This window comes from Thrips palmi, unplaced genomic scaffold (genome assembly GCF_012932325.1).
Source record: "Thrips palmi isolate BJ-2018 unplaced genomic scaffold, TpBJ-2018v1 HiC_scaffold_19, whole genome shotgun sequence".
Lineage (NCBI taxonomy): Eukaryota > Metazoa > Arthropoda > Insecta > Thysanoptera > Thripidae > Thrips > Thrips palmi.
Window position 1 is genome coordinate 14,597,532 of NW_023144628.1, and position 25,004 is coordinate 14,622,535.

The window sequence follows — 25,004 nt, forward strand, 5'->3', positions numbered from 1 at the left end:
GCGAATTTCACTCAGTTTGATCATTTGATACAGCTACAAATCAATATCATTTGTGATAAAATTCACTGAAATGTGGAGATGACAGATCAAAGAAACCAAAAAGTACATGTAAAAATATATTCCGCTTACTCTCGTACGTGTCCCAACTGGTCAAACTGGGTGAAATCCGCATGCGTTTAAGATGAGATTGTCTTGGGGGGAACGCGCAGATAAGATCTTTTGAATAGGAACCCTCAATGTACCAGAAGGAATGGCCGCTGTGGCTGTTTTCAACAGGGAGGGCCTTCTAGCCTTAGCCAAAGTCTGCACTGAGAATCCAATTGCTATGAGTATAGCGCCAATCGGTGCAATGCATTTGAAGACGTTTTCATTGCACCAATTGGTGCAATGCTTTCGCATTACGTGAAGTGCAATGCCTTCTTATGCATCACACTCTTAAAACCTTACGAAGTATTTTGAGCATACGTATAACAAACTAAAATACTTTGTTATACGAAGACATAGTTCGTAAATTACGAAGTATTTTCATTGAAAGCTTAGGTATGCTCAAAATACTTTGTTGCCCAAAATAGTTTGTAAGGTTTTCTCAGTGCAGCATAGGTCATTTTCGGGGCGCATTGTACGTAAGGTGCCAAATGACTATGGCATTGATCGTATGGTGCAATATCTCCATGCGTTGCTTGCTCCATACGTGCCAAACCCATAACGTTTGAAATCTCAGTGTGACGACGAAAAGCCGTTAAGACGTATCCTGTACAAAGCTAGGTACGCCTTTAACGCCGAAATGGAAACCGTTAGAGAAGCTACAAATATTAATGTGTTCGAAAAATCGGTAAAAATTTCTGTAAGTGTTCAGCCACCTCCTCATAACTGCTACATCATCACCTGATCCATTATGCGAATTTCCATGCAAATTCTTGCAAATGTAACCTTTCCGTGGGCTACCGACCACTGACTAATTATTTTATACACCCGAAGTTTTGCCTCTTCCCAGGACAAATAAATGAAATGAATGAGAGAAAAAATGACACCTTCATTTTCCTTGATACCGCAATGTCCATCGACAACCCTCGCTATGTGTCGCGGTGCGACATATCGACCCTTTCATTGGCTGAGCGATAGCGAAGCCCGTTACTCCAGTGGGGTTAAAAAACTTTTTCTGTCTGCGTGTGTGCGTGTGTGTGTGTGCACTACTACTCCTAAACGGCTCGACCGATCTGCCTGAGATTTTGCAGGGTCATTAGGTATGTCCTTGGCTCGCCACACACCAAAATTCAGCTTTATATCTCAATCCATTCGGTCATAAAAGCCAAAAAACACTTCAAAAACGGCAAAAAAAAACTTTTTTGGTACTTTTAAATTTTTGTCAAGTTTCATGTCGTTTTATATGGTTTTGAGGCTGCTGATGACGAAAATAGAACCCATTTGGACCTCCGACCGAAAGTGAAGTCCCATTAGTGAAGATTTTGATGACCAAATGCTCTCTTTGAGATCACGCCCATTTCTACGGTCTGCCTAGGAAGGCAGCCTGCCGAAGGCAGGTTAGCGCCGCAGGCCGAGGTAGGTGTATACGCCGGGCGTGGATTGTCGAAACTGGCGGCGCAGCATCGCGAAGCCTGTTACGACAAGACACGGTCTGGCGTACACCTGCCTTGTGGAAAATAGGGTTAATTGCGTATCGCGATACCTAAAAGCGGAATTCGCTCATCACTGCCCTTACTACTGCAACACCATTCAGACAAGAATGCTAGCCTACGGAAAATATTGTCAGTTATTGTCATTGTTTATGGATTCCTCCGCAACTTTTTGCCACAGTTTAAGATTAAGAAAACAATATCGTTCAAAGAGTGATAAGATTAAGCTGTAGCTCAGCGAACTGAAACTCCCTACAAAAACTCAAAAGGACAGACATTCCTCGCTTTTATTGCGGTAGGTTGGCCCAAACCTTGGATTGCGATTTGTCACTACAAGATGGGTCGCGGATCGACGGTGGGTTGCAGTGATATTCGCCTCTTAAAGTTTAAGTCAGTTGGCTTCGCCTAAAAAGTTCTGTAGTAGGCACGGTCAAGGTAAATTGTTGACCAGACGTCTTGTAGCGTACTCTTCTCTCCCAGCGTGGGTGAGAAGACCTCACTGGTAAAACAAAGGCATAAAAATTACGCCCTTTAGGGCATAAATACTCTTTTACGCCTTTGCAAGGGCATAATCGTTTTATGCCCTTGGGAAGGGCGTAAATGGTATAGGAATTTCAAGCAAAATTTTAATGCCCTTCCCAAAGGCATTAACGATTTATGCCCTTTAAGGGCGTAAATCGTTTACGCCCTTTAGGGGCATAATTTTTATGCCTTTGTTTCACCAGTGCTGCCAAAAGAAAGTGTGGCATCCGAGGGTGCAACCACCTGAGAAATCCTGTGTCCTTTTTGGCACCTAAAATCCCCTGAAATCGTAAATTTGAAACCAAAGAGAGCAAAAACGTGACAAAATTCGGGCCTCAAACTAGGCGAAATCTTAAAGAAATCTCTTCCCTTCAGTGTGTAGTCCAACATCGAAGGTGGTTGCCCCCTCCGTGGTGTTTACCTTGCTGTCGAACCAGTGCATGGTGAGTCCGGCTTCGTCGAGGCGGCTGGTGGCGACGCTGAAGGGCCGCAGCAAGGGGGACCTTCGCCGCACCACCAGGTTGTAGGCCATGCTCACCGAGAAGCAGTAATTGCGAATCACGTGGAAGCGCGGCGCCTGGGCGAGGTCATGACCATTTTGAAGGGGGTGCACCAGCTCCAAGTTGCTTGGAATATGTTAAGTTGGTGTAATTATGGGACACGGGGTGAAAATGGGACAGCTGTTTCTTGGTCTAGATTTGATATTTTAGGACTGATGCCACTTCAAATGTGATGCCTTCATTGTTAAAATAACATTTGGTATGGCATGAGTCCTAAAACGTCAAATCTTGACCAAACAGCTGTCCCATATTTATCCCGTGCGATGTCCCATAATTACCCCAACTGACCCTTGGCTACAAAGGTTGCCCCGGTCCTTACATTTCTGGAATTAATAACATTGATTTGCAGGTACATAGTCTACTCTAAAGTGTAAAAGAAAAAAACTTTCATCCGAGGTACGTGACATTACATTGAACAATGTCATGTTCCTTGAGCATTGTGTCACAGTCGTTTGAAAGTGAATGGCTGATCCATGACCGAGTTCATGACCAAACGAATGTAACAATGCTCGAAGGAACGTGACATTTTGTCACATTCGTTTCAACGGGATGTCACGTTCCTGGAATAAGAATGTACTATTTGACTCTTTTCCTGAGAAAGAGATAATGTAATTTTATTACTTCATTCAACAACAGAAAGTGACTAATCGCCGCAGAGTATTATATAGTGTCAAGCCTTTATGTTACCTTACGGGGTGGAGTAAAAAGCACTGCCCAGGCCTGACACGCATTTCGATCTGTTAAAATGCCTCTGTCGGGGTTGACGAAGAATCTTCTGAACATGGGCACGGCATTGGAGTAATCGAACATGCGCACACGCGCCATCAGGGCTTTCTCGGATGAGTCAAACTGAGCCTTCCTGGTGACATTCATTTGAGAAACAGGTTCGTTGACCCATTCGATTTGTTTTTGGTTTACAACTAAGCAAGGGGCTTTTAAAGATATATATATATATATCGAACTGCTTGATTCTATGTACAGAAATATTTAGACGTGCTACCGTTGATAATGTTTTGCAGTGACTAGCTTATGGCCAGGACGATTTAAATACTTGACAATCAGCCTTCAAGTGTGTTTGGCTGCAAAGGGTAGATAAAGCCCAGATTTGTTTTGTTTCATCACACAATAAAATGACTTGCTTGAAGTTTCGGAGCTGGTCCGCGGACGAGTACACTGGTAACGGCGACTGGTCCAGTTCTTCTACCGTCCGGAAGAGTGTGTCCACCGATTCTGAGGAGTTGATGCTTTGCAATGCCGCCATGTACAACGTCGCCAGCACTAAACCCGAGAAGGACCAGCAAAACATGAAAAACCTGAGTAACCAAAACAAACAACTGCAGTTAAATATACGGACTCGCTGAGAACGAGTACTATGGGCCCAATGAACAAAGACCGATGTCGTTTGGGTCGCTCGAACAAAGACCGATCTCCATTCCCTAACCTCTCAACGCGTTTATTTTGAAGTCCCGGAACAATCTACACGTTTTGATTCGACACAAATTAGTTTTAGATACTTATTCTCTAGAAACCAAACCTGCAATATTTTGTTAGACTTAGATGTTTATTGCGAGAAGTGGCGAACGCAGAAGCAACAGATATGGAGATCGGTCTTTGTTGGAGCGACCCGAAGGAGATCGGTCGTTCTTCGAGCGACCCAAAGGACATCGGCCTTTGTTAATAGGACCCATCGAGTAGCGCGCTGTAAGGGATGCACATGGCCTTCTCCTATGCAACATAAGCTTTCCCTTTAGCAAAGCAACTCGACATGGATTTCTTCCTCAAAATAAGTGCCGATGGGGAGTATTTTTCCACGTAAAGAAAGGGGACTGCAAATTCTGCACTTCGAAGAGGGCAGACTGAAAATTCCGCACCTCCGCATAAGAATTGTAACTTACCTCGGAAACGCATCAAAACGTTATCGTCAGTGATAAAGTTAACCCGTAACTTACGACTTCTTTTCAAGAAGATGAGTTATTTTTCTAGCTTGTCGAATTTGTCTTTGGAAGTACGTCCAAAACTCTCAGCGAACATTACCTTATGTGACGGAGTGAAAGCAAACACTACAAATCCAAAGGTCAGATTCTCGCCACTGCAAAGGCGAGACATGAAGTCTCGCCAAGTTTAGGTCAGACCTGAAAGTCTCGCTAAAATTTGGTCAGACAAAAAAAGTCTGACCGCAAGATGGCGGGACTTTTGTGCCTGACCGTCCCCCAAAGGCCGTAATGGGCCGGACGGTTCCGGCCTAAAGACCGTGGTCAGACCCGAAAGTCTCGCCATTTTGTGGTCAGACTTTTGTGTCTGACCATTTTGTGGTAAAACTTTTTTGACTGGCCAAATTTTGGCGAGACTTTCAGGTCTGATCAAAACTTGGCGAAACTTAAAAGTCTCGCCATATTTTGGCACCAAGTCTTTCCACCCAATTTGCAGTGAAGTCGGTTGGATGTTTGGGGCCGTGCTCCACTTGGTTTCACAGTGTTCATCCCGCTCTGATTCAAACCTGGGAGCCCAGTTAGCAGGCATGGCGCTGATGGAGCTGACGAGGCTCTGCAGGGCGGCCAACGCGCTGTCCATCAAGGCCCTGCTCCTGGACAGCAGCCAATGCGACAGGGCTGCCACTACATACGACGCCAGCACGGCCGCCCAGGACTGCGTGGTGAATTCCCCGACCACGGGCCGCCACACCGAGGACTGCCGGTAGCCCGTGGGCAGGCACCACGTGGTGCAAGCTGACTGGGCCGTGGGTGGCCGGCCGTGGTAGGGCATCTGAGAGAGAATCACTTTCGGAATCGGGCATACACTGGTATGTTGGCATCATTTTGTCGTTTGTCAGATGTTATTGATGTGAAGTTAACAGTGGCGGATCCAGAGGCAGCCTGTGGTGGTGGTGATGGGGGGCAGAGTAGCACTTTTTGCCTACTTACAGAGGGGTCATTCCATATAAGATTTACACGGATCTGGGCGACCATTGACGATTTCGACCAAATTTGGCACGAAGGTAGCCCTAGGGGTCAGGAACATGCCCATAAATTTTTAGGTCGATATCTCAAGTGGTTTGGTCAGAATCGGCATTTTAATTTTTTACTCTTAAAAAATTTGTAATTTCTTCAAAATGGCTCAAAAAGGGCCCATTTTTTGTCGGATTTTCATGCGGTAAAGCTATTCCGACGTAAAATGCGACGAGGAATCCGAATCTGCCCTCAGATTTGGTCTAGCGTGATTACCAGTGGAGTAAATTGCGAAAAACATGAAAATGAAGCCTTATTTCACGAGCCTGTCTACCCTAGTAGAAAATCCAAATCTGCACTTCCGAACAGGCTAAATTGTAGTTCATTTCATGGGCTTTCCATATCTGTATTCAAAAATAGTGGGTGTGGCCCTCCCTTAGGAGCTGTAGGCCGCAATAAACAACTCTGCACTCAAATTTTGACTAAATAAAATACACATTTTTGAGCTTTGAAGCTCAGGGGTTTGAGCTACACTCGTGCCGCTTTACCTTCGAAAGGGAATTTTAAAACGAATCCAACGGTACCAATATGAGCCCGATCGGGTAAGTGGATCCCAAACTTCGCCCAAATGCCGCTAAAATTCAAAATTTGCACTAGATGTTTTTCCAATTACGAAAGTAAGTAAACGGCAGCATTTTAACTTGTCAAATGTGTACTCATTTACTCAAAATTTCATAAGCTTTCGATTGGTATATAGAAAAAGTTGGGTTTCGTCCTCTAAACACAAGATTTCTCAATTTTACTGAAGCTATGCACGCGAATCGGCTCAGACGCCCCGTGCAGGTAGGCAGCCCATCCGGCGCGCAGGCTTTCCGTCTGTTTGGGGTTGTTTGGCTGTACCCGCCCCATCCCTCGCCGGACCCCGCCCCACTCGCCCCTCTCCGGACCCCACCCCGCCCAACCCCCTCACCCCACCCCGCCCTACCCCGCCCCACCCCCACCCCGCCACCGCACTCCGCACCTTCAACTCACTTCGGCGTTTAGGCTTCCGCGTCCATCTCCCAGCCGGCAGTCTCTTGGAGTTCTAGCTTTGTTGTTGCTTGTCGATATTGTTTTCAAAAAACATATAAAAATTTCAACTAGCGTACCTCGTCTGGAGACCAGCAGCAGGGGAGTACCGTCATGGATCGAGGTATGTGTCTGTTTACACCTCTACTCCTAGGTTATGGTGTCTTTGTTGTTTTTTTGTCTCAGTGATTTTCTTTGCTTTTTTAGGCTCTTTCCATCTCATTGAATTTTAATAAGCTCTCTTTGGTCTTAAGGGGGGACCCTGGTGAAAAAATAGCCAAAATTCCAAAAAATAGTATTTTCAAAGTTCATAGATAAAAATGTGTATAGAAGGTTTCAGATTCAACAGGTTGAACACCTTTAAGCTAAGTGGGTAGTTTCTTTATCATTTGGAAGGAAATAACATTGAGATCAGTTGTCGTTGGCTTCTATGCTCAACTTCACAGCTTTGCTCAGTCGAGAAAAAATTTTGTCGTAGAAAGACTTTCTGCGTTCCTGGTTGACACCTACATGAGTCGTCTTGCATGAACTCTATTCATTGATGACTTGTCGACAAATTTTAGTGACGGAATCTTGATATCAGCCCTACTGTTTTTTAAACACACCTAAAAGCTTGAAAAAGGAGATTCTGTCACTAAAATTTGTCGACAAGTCATCAAGTTCATGCAAGACGACTCATGTAGGTGTCAACCAGGAACGCAGAAAGTCTTTCTACGACAAAATTTTTTGTCGACTGACAAAGCTGTGAAGTTGAGCATAGAAGCCAACGACAACTGATCCCAATGTTATTTCCTTCCAAATGATAAAGAAACTACCCACTTAGCTTAAAGGTGTTCAACCTGTTGAATCTGAAACCTTCTATACACATTTTTATCTATGAACTTTGAAAATACTATTTTTTTGGGAAATTTTTGGGTATTTTTTCACCAGGGTCCCCCCTTAAGACCAAAGAGGGCTTATTAAAAATTTAATGAGATGGAAAGAGCCCAAAAAAGCAAAGAAAATCACTGAGACAAAACAACAACAAAGACACCATAACCAAGGAGTAGAGGTGTAAACAGACACATACCTCGATCCATGACGGTACTGCCTGCTGCTGGTCTCCAGACGAGGTACGCTAGTTGAAATTTTTTTATGTTGTTGAAAACAATATCGACAAGCAACAACAAAGCTAGACACTCCAAGAGACTGCCGGCCGGGAGATGGACGCGGAAGCCTAAACGCCGAAGTGAGTTGAAGGTGCGGAGTGCGGTGGCGGGGTGGGGGGGAGTCGGGGCGGGGTAGGGCGGGGTTGGGTGGGGTGAGGGGGGTTTGGGGGGGGTGGGGGGGGGTTGGGCGGGGTGGGGTGAGGGGTAGGGCGGGATGGGGTGAGGGGGGTTTGGGGGGGGTGGGGTGAGAGGGTTGGGCGGGGTGGGGTCCGGGGAGGGGGAGTGGGGGGGGGCCCGGCGAGGGATGGGGCGGGTACAGCCAAACAACCCACACCTCATCCAGGAACGTGACATCACGTTGAAACGAACGTGACAAAGTGTCACCCTTGAGCTTGTGTCACGCGTTGAATGTGAAAGAGCTGATTTTCGGCCAATTCACACCCCAAAAGAATGTGCACAATGCTCAAACGAAGTGACAGTTTGTCACGTTCGTTTCAACGTGATGTCACGTTCCTAGAATGAGAGAGCAAACAGACGGAAAGCCTGCGCGCCGGATGGGCTGCCTACCTGCACGGGGCGTCTGAGCCGATTCGCGTGCATAGCTTCAGTAAAATTGAGAAATCTTGTGTTTAGAGGACGAAACCCAACTTTTTCTATATACCAATCGAAAGCTTATGAAATTTTGAGTAAATGAGTACACATTTGACAAGTTAAAATGCTGCCGTTTACTTACTTTCTTAATTGGAAAAACATCTAGTGCAAATTTTGAATTTTAGCGGCATTTGGGCGAAGTTTGGGATCCACTTACCCGATCGGGCTCATATTGGTACCGTTGGATTCGTCTTAAAATTCCCTTTCGAACGGTACAAGCGGCACGAGTGTAGCTCAAACCCCTGAGCTTCAAAGCTCAAAAATGTGTATTTTATTTAGTCAAAATTTGAGTGCAGAGTTGTTTATTGCGGCCTACAGCTCCTAAGGGAGGGCCACACCCACTATTTTTGAATACAGATATGGAAAGCCCATGAAATGAACTACAATTTAGCCTGTTCGGAAGTGCAGTTTGGATTTTCTAATAGGGTAGACAGGCTCGTGAAATAAGGCTTCATTTTCATGTTTTTCGCAATTTACTCCACTGGTAATCACGCTAGACCAAATCTGAGGGCAGATTCGGATTCCTCGTCGCATTTTACGTCGGAATAGCTTTACCGCATGAAAATCCGACAAAAAATTGCCTTTTAGAGCCATTTTGAAGAAATTACAAATTTTTTAAGAGTAAAAAATTAAAATGCCGATTCTGACCAAACCACTTGAGATATCGACCTAAAAATTTATGGGCATGTTCCTGACCCCTAGGGCTACCTTCGTGCCAAATTTGGTCGAAATCGTCAATGGTCGCCCAGATCCGTGTAAATCTTATATGGAATGACCCTAGAGGCAAAGTAGCACGACGTCACGCTTGAAATGAAGCATACTCTGGTGAATTCCCCTTGCATTTAGATAGGGGGAGACTTTGCGGATGAGCCTGTTACGCTCGATTTCAAGCGTAACCTGATTACGCTTGAAAACAGGGGGTAATACTACGCTTAAGTTTTACCAGTGAATGAATGTTACAAAAGATATTCTGAGTCTCACTCATACCTGTCAAGGTTGGGTCTAGGGCAAAGAATCCCTAAAAGTTTGCCTTCAATTACAGGTCCTCAAAAGGCCACACTGCTACGGCTAATCTGAGTTATGGACAGTCTCACCCTACTTGACGAGAATCAATATGCCTCACGCTTACAATTGTGAACGAACCACATTCGCCCTACGCCTGGAAGTGTGAATCACTTGTCCCACGCTTGTGTGAGACACCGATGTCAAACACCTGCAGGTGTGAGACGTGGTTCAACGCCGCGCTTGCAAGTGTGGCACAAGTCTTGTGAGTCTCACACTTTCAAGAGTGTGACATCGGTGTCTCACACTTGGGCAAACATGGTCCTTACTAGTGAGCAGTGGCGCCAACTCGTGGTTGCGGTGGTGGTTATGGGAAGGGGAAAAATGGAAAAGGGAAGGGTGAAAGGGGAAAGGGGGGGGGCATAAAAGGAAAGGAGAGGAAAAAGAAGAGAAGAGAAATAGAAAGGGATGGGATTAAGGGGCTGGGTGGGTCACAGCGACCAGTCTCTCCCCCTAAATAAAATTTCTGTTGGCGCCACTACTAGTGAGCGTTAATCAAAGTCTCACAAGACAGTTCCACACTTGACATTCACAGACCCCAAATTCGGTCCGGTCCCTTATTTCGTCTTCTGGTCAGGCCCCTTGCTAGTCCGGAGGTTAGTGGAACCCAACTTGCAAAATGTGATACCGGAATGCCACTTGGCACAGTTGTTGTACTAACCCTAAGGATCATTTTAAGAGGTGGAGCCCAGGTGGACCCCCCTGCAGAGTGGCGGTACACGCGTTTGCCTATTTTCCAGGGTCAGAATTGAAAATCATTCGAAATAGACCTTATCTGACTGGCTATCAACTTGAGTTTTGGTACAGGACCACTTCTTTGGATGCCCAACGTGATTTTACTCTGGTTGGTGACGTAGCTATGCTTCAAACGGGAATTGACTACCTCCCTGGAGCAGAATACCGTTTTCGCGAATATTAAGTTCTTGACGCCCATTAATCGGTGCATGCAAACTCCTGGGTAATCGATTGAGTATAAAGACACATTTCATCACTGCATGCGTTTAGAATGTGGACGTCGAAGAGCCCCGAACGCGCACTGAGTACGACATTGGTACACGCAGTCCAATAGCTTACATGCAGATAGAAATATATGATAGGAATATCCACGGGTGCCGCCGTATGTGAGCTACTTGACGTGAGGGCAGCCTTTTTCGCAACAATTCTCTCGTGCACGACGCCTCCTTTGTCATGGAGGGGGGGCAGGGAGGGGAGCTCTTCTGCTGTCGTCCCTACTTTGACGCAACCGCACGATACATACACTATTAAAATAATGGCATTTCTACTACACCGTCGTATGGTAAAAGTACCAACTGCGGTATGGGAACCGACAATCCTATACGTGATTTGGAAAGAGTATAGGAATTTGATTTCCTATACTCGTGATTGGTATTTTCGCCACACTTTTTACAGTCGAACTCCGATTTAGGCGCACGTTTTGGGAGAGCGAGTGAGCCTAAATCGAAATGGAAAAAACGTTCTGCACATGTTGCCGTGGGCCGCGCCGAGCGCTCGAGAAAAAAGGGGGCTAGCCTCGATAACCCCCTGTGGCACTGGTGTGGCCCGAAGTGCCGACGGCGCACGCCGACCTGCGTGAGTAGCCCTATGGCGAGACGGGCTGCCCCCGTGTCGGTCCAGGTGACGGTGTCAGGCACTTGCTCCGCTATCCTATTGTCTCGAGCCAGGTAGGGACTCGGTGGCTCTCGGCTCGGGGGGCGACCCGAGGGCCCGCCACAAAATGTGCGCCTAAACTGGATGAGCCTAAACTGGAGTTCGACTGAAGTAGAAATCCTATTACTTCAGGCCGTTGTATAGTGCTTTTCCTGCAACGCATGAGTAAGAATCCCAAAGATTTCCGCCCCAGCTCTTCTACAAAATACCCTATTACATAAGAAAAAGTAACGAGGCGTTTCATGGGAAAATTCATGGCGAAGCCCGTCGTGACCGTAAAGTCACGCCGGTTTTTTCGCTGACTTTTCGGTCACGACGGGCATCGCCATAAAAACGCCTCGTTACTTTTTCTCATGTAATAGGGTATTTCGTAAAAAAGCTGGGGCGGAAATCCCGCGGTGGGCAGGACGAACAGGGGGGGAACTCCGGTCCTCGGCTGTACCCCCCCCCCCCCCCCCAAACCACTCCGCCGCCCAACCGCGGGGTCTGTACAGTGTAAAATAGCTCCTAAGTCAGACTATAAGCACCTAGCCCCTAAGTTAGACCGTAAGCAAAGTAGAACCTGTAACCCCTAGTCTTAAGCCTAGATACTAAGTCAGAAAATAAATCAAGTAGCTCTAAGTTCAAACCCATCTAGCATAGTGGATATTCCTATCATATATTTCTGTAAGCTATTGGACTGCGTGTACCAATGTCGTACCCTCAGTGCGCGTTCGGGGCTCTTCGACGTCCACATTCTAAACGCATGCAGTGATGAAATGTGTCTTTATACTCAATCGATTACCCAGGAGTTTGCATGCACCGATTATGGACGTCAAGAACTTAATATTCGCGAAAACGGTATTCTGCTCCTGGGAGGTAGTCAATTCCCGTTTGAAGCATAGCTACGTCACCAACCAGAGTAAAATCACGTTGGGCATCCAAAGAAGTGGTCCTGTACCAAAACTCAAGTTGATAGCCAGTCAGATGAGGTCTATAGCCAGTCAGATAAAGTCTATTTCGAATGATTTTCAATTCTGACCTTGGAAAATAGGCAAACGCGTGTACCGCCGCTCTGCAGGGGGGTCCACCTGGGCTCCACCTCTTAAAATGATCCTTAGGGTTAGTACAACAACTGTGCCAAGTGGCATTCCGGTATCACATTTTGCAAGGTGGGTCCCGGTATGCGCCGCTAACGTCCGGACTATGCCGTGTGCCTTCGTATAATCTAAACCTCAGTAGTACGGCTACGACAATGTCACCCGAGGGTGAGGGGTGTCCTGAGAGGGTGTGACCCAGCCAAACCTATTTTTAGCAATGATACCTTTACTTCAAAACATACCTTAAACTAACTACAAGACATATAAAGGTGTCAGCTAGCTTTTACTCGAGAGTCCAAAAACCACTGGCTGGCTGTGCCTGCCTGCGCCGCAGCCTGCGCGGAATTCGACAATGGCACCCCCTTCTGGCGCGCGACGGCCGGGCTTGCGCGCAACATTGACAATCCCTCCCCGCTATAGCACAGATGCACCGCGTGCTCGCAATACAACGGGGACGGCGCGGTGGCGGTGCAGGCCACGGCACAAAGTACTCAGTTTTTATCAGATGATACCTTTGCTTTAAAACATACACCTAAAACTATTAAATACTATCTTTGGAATGAGCCCATACTACCCCGTAGAAGAAAACCAAACGAGTATCATCTGCTTTCATTAAGGGGGGAGACTCGTCTTCGACACCGTAATTTTAGCAAATTTCAGGCTTTCATGTAAACTCTTTCCAATAAATTTGAAGGTTGGTGGGGTTTTCCAATAAAAAGCTGGTTCTTTAAGGTTCATTTTGAAAAAGAAAGTTTGACTCTAGGCCTTATAACCTAGGATCTGTAGTCTTTCTGCTGAACCTCGAAAATACGCAAAAAAAATTCACTGCGCGCATGATTTTTTTAAAATGCGGCATCGTATCATAAATGTCTTTGTTTCTCCTTCAAAAGGACTCCTGGCACTGTAGATTGAACTAGGATAATTGAAATAGGTGGTACCTAAGTGCCTCAAACTTACATTTTTAGGTGTACCAAAAAAAGTATTCAAATTTTGACATTTCAATGATTGTTTTCGGCCACTTCCCCTTGTCCGATTGAAGATATCCTAGTTCAGAATGACGGCCTTATAGAGGTGAAACATTGGAAAAATTATGAAGCCAAAACACGCAACGGTCTGGCTTAAATCGTGCGCGCAAGACCCAAAATATTGCAATTGAGTAAAATGGCTTCAAAGTTTGACCGGTCTAACCTATCGTGTGGAAAATCAATTACAAAATTTCATCCTGTGGCCAAACGGTTTTGAATTTCGAAACCAGCCAGCCACCCAATTCAAGGGTTCCACACAAAGAATTCAAAAAACTCATAAACGAAAATCTGATTTTTTGACGGAGAATGACGAGTCTACCCCCTTAACGTTCGTTGAATGAGATTTTTTGTAAAATTTTTGGTGGAGGTCAAGATGAGGGCTCTAACCCGAACCTAAGCCAGGGGAGGGCAAGACGAGGGCTGTAACCTAAGCCGTGAGCCTGGCGCTGCAATGTCACCCGCAGGGGTGGTGCGCTTAATGGGTGCGGGTCGCCTGTGAGGTAAGCAGCCCACCGCGCGCCTGTTCGGACCAATTACAACGGACCCGTATCGAGCGCGTCGCGGTGAGACACACTCAACTCACTCAGCGGTGTTTGGACCGAAAGACCGAAGGATAAACTGCCCTGCATAGCTGATCCAAGAAGCGGAAGAAGGGAATAATTGACTTATCTCCAAATTGAGTTTTTATTATGTCGGTGTGCCTTAGAATGGTTTGCATCATTGCACCAAATTATTTGACTCAATTCCTGGCAGTTAAAGAGAAAATCCACTTCGAAAAAAGATGTAACTCAACCTTTTACACTCTCAAATTAGCGGAAAATGGAAACATCTTAACCAAAGTCAACATGACTCCGTTGAACATATTGTTGATAGGAGATAACTCAACTTGTGTTTTTATGTATCCATTGTAAAAATATTCTAGTCAACTTACCTCCCTTTAATTTGAAGAACTTAAACGGAAAAAAGAACTAAGTCCAAAAAATGCACCAGAGGAACCAACACTCTCTGCTGACTATGGTTCCACTTGACATGTCTCCAAATTCCACTTCGTTTATGAAATATAAGTTAAGATGACTCTGTTTTCCATTTTAGCGGAAAGTGATAAGTCACAAATATCCTATACGCACTGGCCTGACACTCCTGATGTTCATCTCAAAATTTAACTTACATTTTTTTTTAACATGTTATCATCTATAACATTCCATTGTTTAGTTTTAGATTTCCCTGCTAACAGTTTTTTGTTGCTCCTGAAAAATGGTCAAAATGGAGTTATCCCCTTCTTCCGCTTCCTGGATCAACTTAGGCCACAAATTAATTATTTCAAGAGTGTCCCTATGCTTAAACATAATGAGGGGATCATTCCCTTCATGGTAACAAGTTAGGTGTACGCCAGACCGTGTCTTGTCGTAACAGGCTTCGCGATGCTGCGCCAGTTTCGACCATCCACGCCTGGCGTATACACCTACCTTGGCCTGCGGCGCTAACCTGCCTTCGGCAGGCTGCCTCCCTAGGCACACCGTGGAAATGGGCGTGATCCCCTCAAAAATAGCGTTTGGTCATCAAAATCTACACCAATCGGATTCAACTTTCGGTCGGGGTTCCGAACGGGTTCTATTTTCGTCATCAGCAGCCTCAAAAACATATGAAACGATATGAAACGTGACACAAAGTTGAAAGTACCTAAAAAGTTGTCTTTTTTTGCCGTTTTTTTAAGTGTTTTTTGGCTAATATGACCGAATGGATTGAGATAGAAAGCTGAATTTTGGTGTGTGGCGAGCCAAGGACATACCTTGTGACCCTGCAAAATCTCAGCCAGATCGGCTGAGCCGTTCAGGAGGAGTAGTGCACACACACACGCAGACAGACAGACAGACAAACAGACAGACAAAACTTTTCAAACCCACTGGAGTAACGGGCTTCGCTATCGCTCAGCCAATTATAAAAATTTACCACTCACACCCTAAAGAAGTTTCAAATCATTTAACAGGCCAGCTTCTCCAAACAAAAACTCTTTTGGAATTGAAGGCTTACTTAAAAAGTAGAGTCAAAGTCAGAATCAACCAATCTTACAGACAAATGAAACTAAGTGAACGACTTTCGCCGGAGGGAATAGGATTGACAAGAAAGAAAGTAGAAATGATTCAAAATCAATAAAAATATGTTTTATTTGTACCTGATCATAAAGCACCTGATAAAAGACGAAAGCTTGAAAAAAAGACGAAAGCTTGAAAATCAAAATCAATAATGGCTGCATTTTCAGCTTCCGCCATTTTCTGTAACTGAAATCACATCGCTTACGATGACAATGCTTACACATAAATATCAACACTAAATGAAGTCAGAGAGTCTTAGCTTAGAGTCCTTCAGCACATGGTCGAGCTATATGTCCTCCTCCAGAGCAAACTTTCCCTCTTCCCCCTTTCGAACGCGCGCAGGGATCAGCACTAGGTGGAGGAGCTATAGAGTGTACTTCTAGAGTGTACACTTTTAGAGTGTACTTCTTGAACTTTCACACGCTCTGCAGCAAACCGAGAAAAGCGCGGCTCCTTCACCTATCCGGTGCCAGTTGCACCTCGCACACGCTTCTCTCTTGATGTCGGATCCGAGGCTCAAGCCGGTCCCACTCAGACTGCCCAGGCTGCAGCAGAACCGCCGAACATCACACAAAATGCGGCTCATCATTTAATTCATTCTTAGCTCAGCGAGGAAAATAGAAAAAACTTACAAGGCGCCGGTGGTTAACGTCCCTGTCATAGCGCTCCCTCAATATTCCGACGGGGTTCTAAAACAAGAAAGATTCAATGTGGCATTCATTTCAGGACCCAAAGAAGACCTAACCTCTCATCTCAGAATCAAGCACGCGAATCAGAGCGGTTTCTTGCAACGACATATTTTCCTTTTATTCACTGGTACAAGGTAGGTTTACGCCAGACCGCGTCTTGTCGTAACAGGCTTCGCGATGTCTCGCTGCCTGTTCCTCCAATCCACGCCTGGCGTACCTACCTTGGCCTGCGGCGCTAGCCTGCCTGCGGCAGGCAATGGCTTGTCCGTTGTCGGTTATTTTTTAACTTGTTGAATGCTGGGGGGCTCCGCCCCCCAGACCCCCTACATTCTAGGGTAAGGTTACCAAACATGGATCACTTTTTAGAAATGTCCTGTATTTCGGCTCAAACAAGCGATGACCCAAATTTTCTTCCATACACTTCAAGATTACCACAAAGACAACCTCTTCTCAAGAACTGAACATTAAATAACAAATACTTTGAAATTTACAGGGCTTTGAATTTTCACTGATTTTGGTGATCCATATTTGGGTCTGACCCAAACATGGATCACCCCCTCTCGCGTTTTCACAGGGGCGGTGCCATAACTTCCGGTCGTCTAAATTATGAAAGGGTACACGCTGGAGGTGCCTCAAAAAATTTTGAGACATTTCTGATGAATGGATTCTTTGTAATGACGCTTTGAATTTTGACTCCTAACCTAACCTGAAAACAGGCCGTTTTCGGACCCCTTTTCCGAGGCACTTTTTCACGTGCGTATTGTAAGGGGTAAGGGTTAGATTGATCAGCTCCCCCGCGCGTGATTCTAGCAGTCAAAAGAGCAGACTACATGAAAAACTTTGAAAAAATGAAATTGGTCGATTGGTTTTGCGGCACGGGCTCGCTAACAAAAATGATCCATGATTGGTACCCCGATCCATGTTCGGCACTTTACCCTAAATAGAGTTGTTTTATCTACAGATAACACGATCTTGACCCTTGCCACTTTTTAACTTGTCGAGGCGGGGGGGCTCCCCCCCCCAGCCCCCCCTTTCTCCAACACAGAAGTGGTCTATCTGCAGAAAACTCTTTTTTTCGCTGTTTTTTCGGGTTTTTCGCCTAAAAAAACTGAACCATTTGAGCTGGATGGTGAAATTTCGCGTGTGCCGACCCAAAGGACATCCCCAAACAAGTGTGCAAAATCTCACCGAGATCGGCCGAGCCGTTCAGGAGGAGTAGTGCGGACAGACAGACCGACAGACAGACCGACAGACAGACCGACAGACAGCCCGACAGACAGACGACAGACAGACAAAACTTTTCAACCCCACGGAGTAACAGCTTCGCTATCGCTCACCCAAAAAACTTAAGCGTAGTATTCCCCCCTGTTTCAAGCGTAATCAGGTTACGCTTGAAAACAAGCGTACCAGGGTCACCGCCAAGTTTCCCCCCATCTAAATGCGGGGAATTTACCAGAGTATGTTTTTTTCAAGTGTAAGTCTTCAAGCGTAATTTAAAGCTTTACTCAAGCATAGAGTTACGCTTTAGTTTTTCCCGTGTTCCCACGGACAGACGGCCCAGACTTACTTTCTTCGGGGACTCTTTGGGGACTTTCGGAGACTTTTTTGGGGGGGAGATTTCTACACAGACACGAAAAAACACGTGTGCGGGGGCAGTTGGTATGCGCCTACGCACCGTCGGGGCATCAAAATCAACTTTAAAAGGGGGCTGGCATGGGAACAGGCTCAGGCATGACGATTTGTGCAATGAGACTAAACCCGTTGAGATATCGACCTAAAAAATTTGGGGGGCATGATCCTGACCACTAGGGTACCTCCCTGCCAGATTAGGTTGAAATCGCGTCAAAGGTCACCCAGATCCGTGTGATTTTTATATGGAAGATCCGTTATTTTTCCCGGCCATCTTCGTTGCTTTAAAAACATGGACAAAGTCAGGCCAGGGGGGGGTAAACCCTAAAGCGGCAATGGGCGAAACTCTCGCTCCGATCTTGCTCCGTGCAGGGGTCCGGACTTCTTCGAGATTATTCAAACTGGGCCATTGTTTGCAAATCGCTTTGCACACATCGGAAGAGCATCACATAAAGGGTGCATTCGACTCATTGGCCATCCCTTACCTGCTACTTCAGCCCTCGAAAAATCAAAGTGAAAACACCGAAAAATACAATAAGTCTAATTATTAAGGAAAAAACCTCGAGGGCGCGCTCTTTGTGTAAACATTTTCGCGATTTTCTCTTTTGTTATAAGTAAAATTGGGAGGTTTGGGAAGGTCAATGCGTCTAATGCACCCTAAATTTGATGCTCTTTCGATATGTGCAAAGCGTTTTGAAAACAATGGCCTAGTTTTAATAATCTCGAAAAAGTCCGTAACCCCTGCACGGAGCGAGAGCTTCACCTCACTCCTGCTTTATGGTGTTACCGACCCCTGGTCAGGCATGTAATGCAGGGGTGCATTGCGGACTGGGTTTGGCATGGAACAAACAACTCTTTTTCTTCTTCTCATGATGCCAGCTGCTTTAAATATCGCTTGACTGTCTGCACCCATATCAGAAGTGACACCATTTACTCTTAAACCAACGCCCTCAGCACGACCAACAACCTTAGACACAATTTCAAGGATTGCTTTGCATTTGTAGTTGTGTACGTCATGATGGCCTTGTTGGCCCGCCCTTCTATTATAAAAATAGAGGGAGGGCCTATGCGCCTTTGTGTCTGTGTGTCGTCGTCGTCTGTGTACAAGGGGGGAGTTGAGCTAGAGTTACCAAATTTGGAAGGCACTGTAGGAGTGCCTTTGATCTTGGAAAGAAGGGGTCGACCGACTGAAAAATTTTATTGCGGTTTTCGATAGATCTCACAAACCCTTCAAGAGGAATCTGTGGTTTAACGTCATATTAAGAGGAAAAGCTGCTACAACATACCTTATCGACAAAAGGAATTTCAGGCTCTATGATGACCAGCCCTGTGATGTCGTCTGGCTTGTCGTTGCCTCGTAATGCAGCATGGCATAGGCACTGATAATCTGAAACATAGAAACAAAAAATATAAACATAATGCAGATAAGAGGGCGATGAGGTTACACTATGATCAATACATATATTGGTGCTCGGTTGTGCTGGATGAGTAGTGTTAGTGATGTCACTAAATGGCTTTCTGGACATAAATGGGGTTGGAATGGCCGAGCACTTCAATTTTTTTTTTGCCATCCTCCCTTGTTTGTTCAAATTGGTTGAGAACGAAGTGCCTTTGGCAAAAACAAAAAGGACAACATCGCGAGCGGCTTGGCACTGCACTTGTTTACGTATCACCCACCAGCTCAACGTCGCCATGTCCACAAACTGCCCACCATACCGCCGCCACGTTGATTCGGAGATCGTATGGCGACCTCATGGCAATGACATTAAAACAAGGTTCCCTGAGGTTCATTAGATGCAACGTTGCTATAACGGCACCGTCTAAAAAAAAGGGCGTCTAAAAATCATAGGATCGAGACATTTCCCATGAAATCACACCCGACGCGGCGGTAAGTTCTTCCGTTGTTCGACGCTCGCACCGCCACCCCGTGCTCCCCGAGTCACAGTACTCACCCGGCCGCTTGAAATTGCTGCGTGTACTGCGCGTAATTTGTTAAGCAATTTTAGCGCGGCATCCTGGCCCTCCTGCTCTAGGATTGCGAAATGTTCGCGGCTTTCCAGGTGCCTTCGCAGATCCGCTGCCTTCGTCCCGCTGCCGCACCAGAACGGGCACATCAAGTGCTTCTTCGCTTTCCGTGGCACCTGGTGGCACAAGTTAGCGTGCTCCAGTTTGTCTTCAGGAAGTCTCTGCAACAAAGTAAATTTTTGGCAGAGCGATTAGCTAAGACAGTTACTCCAGTGGGCTTAGTACGTACCACTGGGTCTGCCACGCCGGGCAATCTTATTTCGGATATCCCATTGCCGAGCACACCATTGATTCTCACAAGAGCTCAGATCAACTTGCTTATGATTAGAAATCATGGCTCACGCCGTCGAAACCTTCACTGAGGTCCAGGAAAATGGTTAGTGCTATTGAATTTTCGGCTTTGCGTTGAATAACAGTATCATTTAGCTTTACCACTGCATCAAAATTACAGAAAATTACAGAAAAAAACATAGAAAACGCAATCACTTTTAACACTGAAGTTCAAATTAGAATATTTTAGAATCACATGAACCCAAGCATCTATGTGCACAAAAGGGCAAAGGTTTGATGAAAGCCAAATTTTCAATGAAAACAAGTTGATCTGTATTAGATGAAGGACGGAACTTGAAGGTATTGCTCAAAGGTTCATATGCTGCATTCTCTTCAACAGATACACTCAAAGTATAGATGTATCCTTTGACGTAGGTTCTTTTGATAAAACCAAAGACAGGTGGCTCTAAAACTGCTTGGCAAAGGTAATTCCTTTCCACAGTTACTTCCCACATGATTCAGCGTGTAAATTTGCGTTGTCAAGTACATTCAAAAGCAATGGGGCGTGTTTTGCTTTGATGTTTTCAGGGGCTGTGCACTTGGGTTTTTTGTAAAGGAAATCTTGTGGCAAGGTGGGGGTCATCATTTGGCAGCCCCTGAGACTTTCACACCAGTTTCACACCTGGTTGCTATAGACTTCGGTGGGTTTAAGAAATTATATGATTTGCATCAGTCGTTTCAAGGGAGCGGAAGAAGTGGGCCTCCAAAGTTGTCTCAAGTTACCCTTCTATTTGGGGTAACTAGGTGTGCACACACCTATTTTTACTTTGCTTTTCAACGGAAGTGGGGTTTTCACCGGTCCTTACTGCTTTACTGAGACATTTATCCTATTTAAAAGGAAAAGTACCACTTGAGGGATATATAGGAAGAATTTTGGAGGTCAAATTGTGCTTTTTTAAACAAAGTTACATTTGATAATTTGAGGGATAACGGCGATTCATCAGTAAAAGTTTCTTCCATCATCTTGATACTCTGCAATAAAAAAATCAAATGTATGTACCAGCTTTCCTCAAAAACGCACTTTTAAGATGTAGATTCCGAAAAAATTATGTTTTACTTGCAAAAGGTACTTTAAATTCCATTTGCTAGTCATAAGCATTTCCACGAGGAACTTCATTTTTTTGATGATGCCAAAACATTGACGAGTCTGTGGTGTGCTGCGACCACAGCGACACAGCCACCAGCAGCACCAATATCCCCAATAACAGCGCGTTTCTTCGCCTGAAGCCTCAGTTGCACTGCATATTGAGCGGCTACTGCCGATACGCGAAAAACACTCAGATGCCATGAGAATGGGCGTGACGCTAGCGACATGACACCACGAGGTGCGCCGGCGCAACGAAACACCCTCAGGGCACTCTCTCACCACATTTCACTTACCTCTCTGAACAACTCCCCCATGCGTTCAAATCAATGGTCTCTTCTTCCTCCAATGGTTCATAGTCGAGTTGCTCATCGGGGAACGACATGATTCTGATCACACTACTTCTCTACAGGACGCCTGGACACCAAATGACTGGACCGGCAGGGCGAAAGGAAGCAAGGAAGGGCAGTGCCGCTTGCGGCCGGCAGAGGGCGCAACGGTCGTTCCAACGATCGGCCAAATTCAAATAGTTTCCGATTTTGCGACGACCGTCAATAAAATGTAGGACGCCAAAATCTCTCAAATATTACTTCTTGTCACTTGACATTGTCTTGAAGCGTTGACAACAGCACTGTACAAAAAGTGTCCTGTCAACGCCGTTAATTTATTACCAATGTTTGCTGTTATGCAATTCACGGCGTTTGCTGTGAACTAGTTCACGGCGTTCACTGTGATCTCGGTTACAGTGTTCACTGTGATCTGGCCACAGTAAGCGCCGTGAATTGGAGCCTGATTTGCAGTCCTTCGGTGCTTAGCGGCGTCAAACTCACAGTTTTTATTGGGTACCAGATCACAGTGAACACCGCGAACAAGATCACAGTGAATCCCGTGAGCAGTTCTCAGTAAACGCTGTGAATTGACCTACAGTGAAAACTGGTTATAAATTAACGGCATTTACAGGACATTTTTGGTAGAGTGAGGTGATACACTGCTACGGAAAAGTATTGCCTCCAGAACGTTCTGACGCGGCAATACACAGAAGTATCGCCAAAATTTGGCGGTACTTTTTGGTATCACCAATACAACGGCAATTAACTAGGAACTTATCCCCTTGATTTGCAGCGACCGCGGAAGTAGGGTGCAGGGGGGGGGGGGGCGAATTTCTGAATAGTGTTCAACACTGAGAATGAAAGAGTCACGACCATCACCCTTCCATTGGGTAACGCACGCACCGTTGCCCAAATTTGGGTGACGAGCCCGCGGTGACCAAATTTTGGGCAGTCATCAAATCGTCTCCCAAATTTGGGTAACGTCGTCAGCGACGCCGTAAGGTCCCCGATGACGCTCTTCCGGGGCCACTACGATGACCCAATGTGGCGTTGAGGCCTCCGGTCATCGTGGTGGCCCCGGAAGGACGTCGTCGGGAACCTTACGGGTCGCCGACGACGTTACCCAAATTTGGGCGACCAAACTCCTGTTACCAAATTTCGGGTGATGATATTTGCATCACCAAAATTTGGGCAACGAAGTTGCATCACCCATTTACAGGGTGGTGGTGGTGGTGGTGACCAATTCATTCTCAGTGAAATATTAAGCACTTAAAATAGGTGGAAAATAACCATAGCGGTGCTAGTACTTCAGACATCGTCTGCTGACTCGCGCCATTTCTTGAGGACGAGCGTCCGGACTAGTAACCACGTTCACTGCAACGCGTCTCAAGGCTGGGACGGTGCTTGGCGGCTGCATCATCGCCGGTGTCAGTTGGTGATCTCCCTTGGACCAGAGAGGCTGCACTGTGGCAAAAAGCTACGGAAAATTCTGTAAACAGCTTGTGGTAATTCTCCGTAGGCTCCTTATCAATATTCTCCGTAGGCTCTTACAGTATTTTCTGTAGGACCGCACAGTATTCTCCGTAGGACCGCACAGTGATCTCCGTAGGACTATACAGTCTTCGAGGTCCTACGGAGAAGACTGTGCGGATTTACAGAGAATACTGTGCGGCCCTACGGAGAATACTGTAAGAGACTACGGAGAATATTGATAAGAGGGCTACGGAGAATCCTGGCAAAAAAATTAACAGGATTTTCCGTACCTTTTTGCCACAGTGTGCACATCTCCAGGGACAGGGGCAGAGTCACTTGATGATGGTCTTAGTTTCCTCGTCCAGAGGCAGGTCATGGAAATCCGGCAGGATGGGTCGCGGTTCCGGTTTACCTCTGTAGATTCAGATTCAAGGACAGATTGAGAGAGATCGAGAAGCTTCGTCTTAAACTTGCGGCCATCGCAGATTTTCCGCAATAATTTCTTTACTTTTTCTTCATCCTCTTTGGCGTAAGCCTGAGCGATGTCAGGCTGATCGCTGTCAGGCTGATCACTGACAGGCTCAAACCTCTCAGCAATGTGCCACACTGGGGCCCATGGAAGGCGCCTTTGAACTGTCAAAGAAAAAAAATATCACGGTCACACGTACAGAAATGCAGATACACTAAATTACTGACTAAAAAAAAAGAAAAGGTTTAGAACATTGTTTTTACCCGGCTTCTGGTACACCATGTTAATTTGTTGTGCATCATCTGCCTCAGATGCCTTGTCATTTGTCCTGGGCTCCAGGAGGTGAAGTAATACTTCTCGGAATTCTTCTTCGGCCTCCTTCTTTGGCAAATCACCCTCGATTCTGGGCGTCCTCAACTTCATCCGTCTGGGCTTCTGGCAGCGCCGCATCCTCTTTTGGAAGTTGTATAAACTGTTCTTGCTGACAACCCGCTCTGTCAATCTCCGGAGCTCCGCCCGCCGAACAGCCATCCTTGCGGCTTGGAAGCAGGCCCTCTCGTAAGCCCCACTTGGCTCATGATGCCTGGCAAACCGCCACAAGGACACCATCCGCCGGACGGTGGCGGAATTTCTGGTGTTCGGCCGCTGTCAACAAGCTAGGGCCCGCCCTTCCGTCGAACCGAGTTGCCAGCTCCGCTTCGCTGCGCCGGCAACTCGGTTCGACAGGGGGCCGGCCCAGCTTGGCCTGCCGGCGGCCTTTTCTCGTGCCTTCGGCCCTCGCATCAGACCCAACTTGGCCAGTCGAAGGCCCGGGCCTTCGGCCCGCTCGCATCACACTCACCGTGAGCGGGTAAAGCAAAGTTATCGATGTACCATCGTGACTTAGGCCCGCCCTTCTATTCACAATATGCAATAGTCCTTACACTTTTTACTCCAACTGTCCTTAGAATATGCCTATTTCATTTGTCTCTTCGCCCTCATTCCGAAAATACCCATATTTGCCATGCTACTGCAACTCCTTGCAATAGAGGCACAGCAGGAGCGCAAAACGAGTCCGTCGCACTTTTCCCCATAACTCATGAAGGCGGGCTCCTGGACCCCCCTTGCGACCCCTCGTTGAAGAGGTCTTGCCAAGACCTATCCAAAACTTAAGTAAAAATTTTCAGTCGGTCGACCCCCTTTTTTCAAGATCCTGATGTGACTAATAGACGAAGTCGGGCTCCTGGACCCCCTTTCCGACCCCTCGTTGAAAAGGTCTTGCTGAGACCAATCGAAATCTGCAATAAATTTTTTTAGTCGGTCGACCCCCTTTTTTGAAGATCCTGATCTGGCCAACTTGTAAAAGCGGCCGATGGGGTCGGGACCAGGTCCATTCATCTTGTCTCGTCGCCCCGATTCCAAAAATACCCCTATGTGCCCTGCTAGCACCAATAATGGCGGAAATCCCCCTCCCGCTCATGTAAACCATGATGCACCTGCAGCAGCCCTTGTGCGACCCGGACGGGATTTGCACCACCGGAT

The 25,004-nt window shown here is 46.3% G+C and overlaps 1 protein-coding gene across 1 annotated transcript in view; it reads right to left on the reverse strand.

The window, feature by feature from the left end:
- LOC117646583 overlaps nucleotides 1-25,004 on the reverse strand; it is a 34,389-nt gene that overhangs the window by 1,362 nt on the left and 8,023 nt on the right. Inside the window, exons 7-10 of the mRNA XM_034387625.1 lie at nucleotides 5,214-5,479; nucleotides 3,751-4,029; nucleotides 3,404-3,695; nucleotides 2,578-2,733 (exon numbers count right to left, since the gene is read on the reverse strand). Of these exons, the coding sequence (XP_034243516.1) occupies nucleotides 2,578-2,733; nucleotides 3,404-3,695; nucleotides 3,751-4,029; nucleotides 5,214-5,479 (993 nt within the window). The remainder of the gene's footprint in view (nucleotides 1-2,577; nucleotides 2,734-3,403; nucleotides 3,696-3,750; nucleotides 4,030-5,213; nucleotides 5,480-25,004) is intronic.